Genomic DNA, 2,500 nt, shown 5'->3' with positions numbered 1-2,500 from the left:
TAGAAATTGAGTGCATGGCTGAGGACTTCGAGGTTATTTCCCAGGGCTCTGAAGACCTCGTAGGTCGCCTCGTCCTCAGGGTCGTCCGTATGTATTGCGTCGACTATCCCCGAGGGCAGCATGGTCGCGCTGAACGTGATCATGACGGCCACCAGCAGCGGGATGAGGTGCTGCTCCTTGCGGTGCCTTCCCTCCGCACTGGACGAGACTGTGAGCTGCAGGCTGCCACTGGCGGAGCTCCTGGCCATCTCGGCCCTCCTGGCCCGCAGCCGCAGAAAGCCTCTCAAAGTGAGGGCGTTGAGGACGACCAGAAGAATGATGGGGATGAAGGCCAGCAAGACCTGCCTTACCCACGCGTACGGGCGATACCAGTCCTCAGGGAACAGCTCGTTGTTGAAACGCACCGCCCACCACGTCCGGTTGTCGGGCGGACTGCACGAGAGCTCGACGCACTCCACCGGGTGCAGGAGGAAGCACACAGGCAGCCACACCAGCACTGCAAAGGCAACTGAGCCTGCGATGGCTAGCCTAGCGCAGCGCTCCGTGTGAATGGCCGCGAAGTGCGTGGGGCGACACACCGAGTAGAAGCGGTCCACCGTGATGCACACCACGACCAGCACGGAGACGCTCATGGGCACGTTGACCATAAACAGCTCGAAGTACGCGTACCACACGGCCGTGGAGAAGGAAAGCGTCTCTTCGTGCTGGAAATGCACCATCATGGACACGAACATGCAGAGGGAGATCAGGTCACTCAGAGCAAGTACCAGGAAATAGGTGAACGTCACCCCTGGAGAGTGAAGCGCAGGGGTAATGGGAGAGGTAGGTTAATGCAATAACATGCATGCACACAGTCTAGGCAACAACATAAACATATTACCATCGTATTGCTTACTCTCTACAGTATAACCAGTATTTGATGTGTATCATAATCGAGTTTACACATATCTCCCCACACCTCCATCAGGAGAGTATGGTTGATACGCATTAGAGCAGCAAGCGAGATCGCCAAAAGCTTTCGTATATATCGGGACAGGTGAGCCCCCGCGCCCCGGGCCACCCCACCCGCAAGCCTGACCTCTGAACTGCGGCTGGCGAAGGAGGACGATGGTGAGGAGATTGCCGACGATGCCCACGGCGACCGTGATGGGCGCGACCACGCCGTACGCGATGAATCGGGTCCTTGCCACCTGCTCCCGCTCTTGCTCCTGCTCCCAGTCGCTCTTCGCGGGGCCCAGGGCGACAGCGCTACCTGGTGGAGGGAAACACTTACTGTGATGGAAAGGTGTGGAAAGGAGAGGCTGCAAAGCAACATAAAGACGTCTGCCTAAGGCGATCTGTTTTACTTTGAGGTATATTTGATCCTAGTGATAACATATGATGCTGCCCTGTTGGGAATGAACAATGACAAGACTTCAATAGATATAAAGGAGGGAATGTTCTTCACTCACACAAAACTAGGCTTTATTTTCACAATAAAGCACGGTTCAAGACCTACCAACCAATTGTGCGCCTGCTAACAGGCTACTAATAAAAAATACCCACTCCATAAAGGCGGCACCGCGAGAAGGCCATCAACAAGGATCATGTTGCAGCGACGTGGAGAGCAGTGAAGCCTCGCGGCCGCTCCAGAGCAGAGAGGAGGGAGATTCACGCAGAGGAAGGAAATGCTGATATCTTTTCCTTCACGGCAATCGAAGATCGCTCTTAACTTCTGCAAAAAATCAAGAATGTATCTTACCAACATATATATATCTTACCGTTTTGTTCATCGTCTGAGAGCGCAGATAGCAGACCAATTGTTCGAGCATGCGTTAATAAATATTTAGTTGGTTTAAATTTTATTTATAGCATAACACTGATATGTCTACGATTCTGCATTAAAATCTGAAGAAGTGCATTCGCCTGAACATACTAATCAAAGTCAAGAGGTTTTGTTTTAAGTGAGTCACTTAAAATTACCCATTGTATATAACTCTCTGCCTAGGGACTCAACAACGCCAGGTGCCAAGCAGCCTCCCTGCCACTGCTAATCATATTGTGAGTGATTTTGTATCCTTTATCCTTTGGAAGAGCCAGGCCAGGGGGCTGCCTTGCCCAGGTACACGCCACATTCCTCATGACACGAGGCTACTTGGTGAGGCCAAAACACGGAGCAAGATCAACTCCCGGAAGAGTTTAAGGGAGTCTCCAGCGGCAACTCTGACCTTTTTGTTACAATTTATTCCATGTACTAGAGACCAGTTATTAAAATGAACTCGGAAGCAATGACGCTGTTTCTCTCCTACAATCTCCCTTTTAAATATTCGCACAATCAGCTAACTCAACACAAACTCACGCAAGGAATTCAGGAGAGGTGTTCTGCAAAGTGAGTGCTCTCTCTCGTTTGTATCCTCCCGGCAAATGAGTGGCTTCGATAGTACTTCATCATTTGCTGACTTAACAAGTTCATTAACCACGAAACATGTAATTATGTATCCACTCACACAGCGGAGATAAT

General features: G+C 50.9%; 1 protein-coding gene across 5 annotated transcripts in view; it reads right to left on the bottom strand.

Moving 5' to 3' along the window:
* The window catches only part of LOC125043815 (probable G-protein coupled receptor AH9.1), a 5,798-nt gene that overhangs the window by 641 nt on the left and 2,657 nt on the right, over positions 1–2,500 (bottom strand). For 3 of the 5 annotated variants that reach the window (XM_047640128.1, XM_047640129.1, XM_047640130.1), the window contains exons 2-4: positions 1,546–1,714; positions 1,079–1,252; positions 1–790 (exon numbers count right to left, since the gene is read on the bottom strand). The exon at positions 1–790 is cut by the window's left edge and continues 641 nt beyond it. In XM_047640128.1, coding sequence (XP_047496084.1) covers positions 1–790; positions 1,079–1,252; positions 1,546–1,588 — 1,007 coding nt within the window. In that variant the 5' untranslated portion in view covers positions 1,589–1,714. The remainder of the gene's footprint in view (positions 791–1,078; positions 1,253–1,545; positions 1,715–2,500) is intronic. The other 2 variants (XM_047640131.1, XM_047640132.1) reach the window with 1 other exon arrangement.

This window comes from Penaeus chinensis, chromosome 34 (assembly GCF_019202785.1).
Source record: "Penaeus chinensis breed Huanghai No. 1 chromosome 34, ASM1920278v2, whole genome shotgun sequence".
In the NCBI taxonomy this organism is placed as follows: domain Eukaryota; kingdom Metazoa; phylum Arthropoda; class Malacostraca; order Decapoda; family Penaeidae; genus Penaeus; species Penaeus chinensis.
This window is presented reverse-complemented; position numbering and strand designations above follow the sequence as displayed.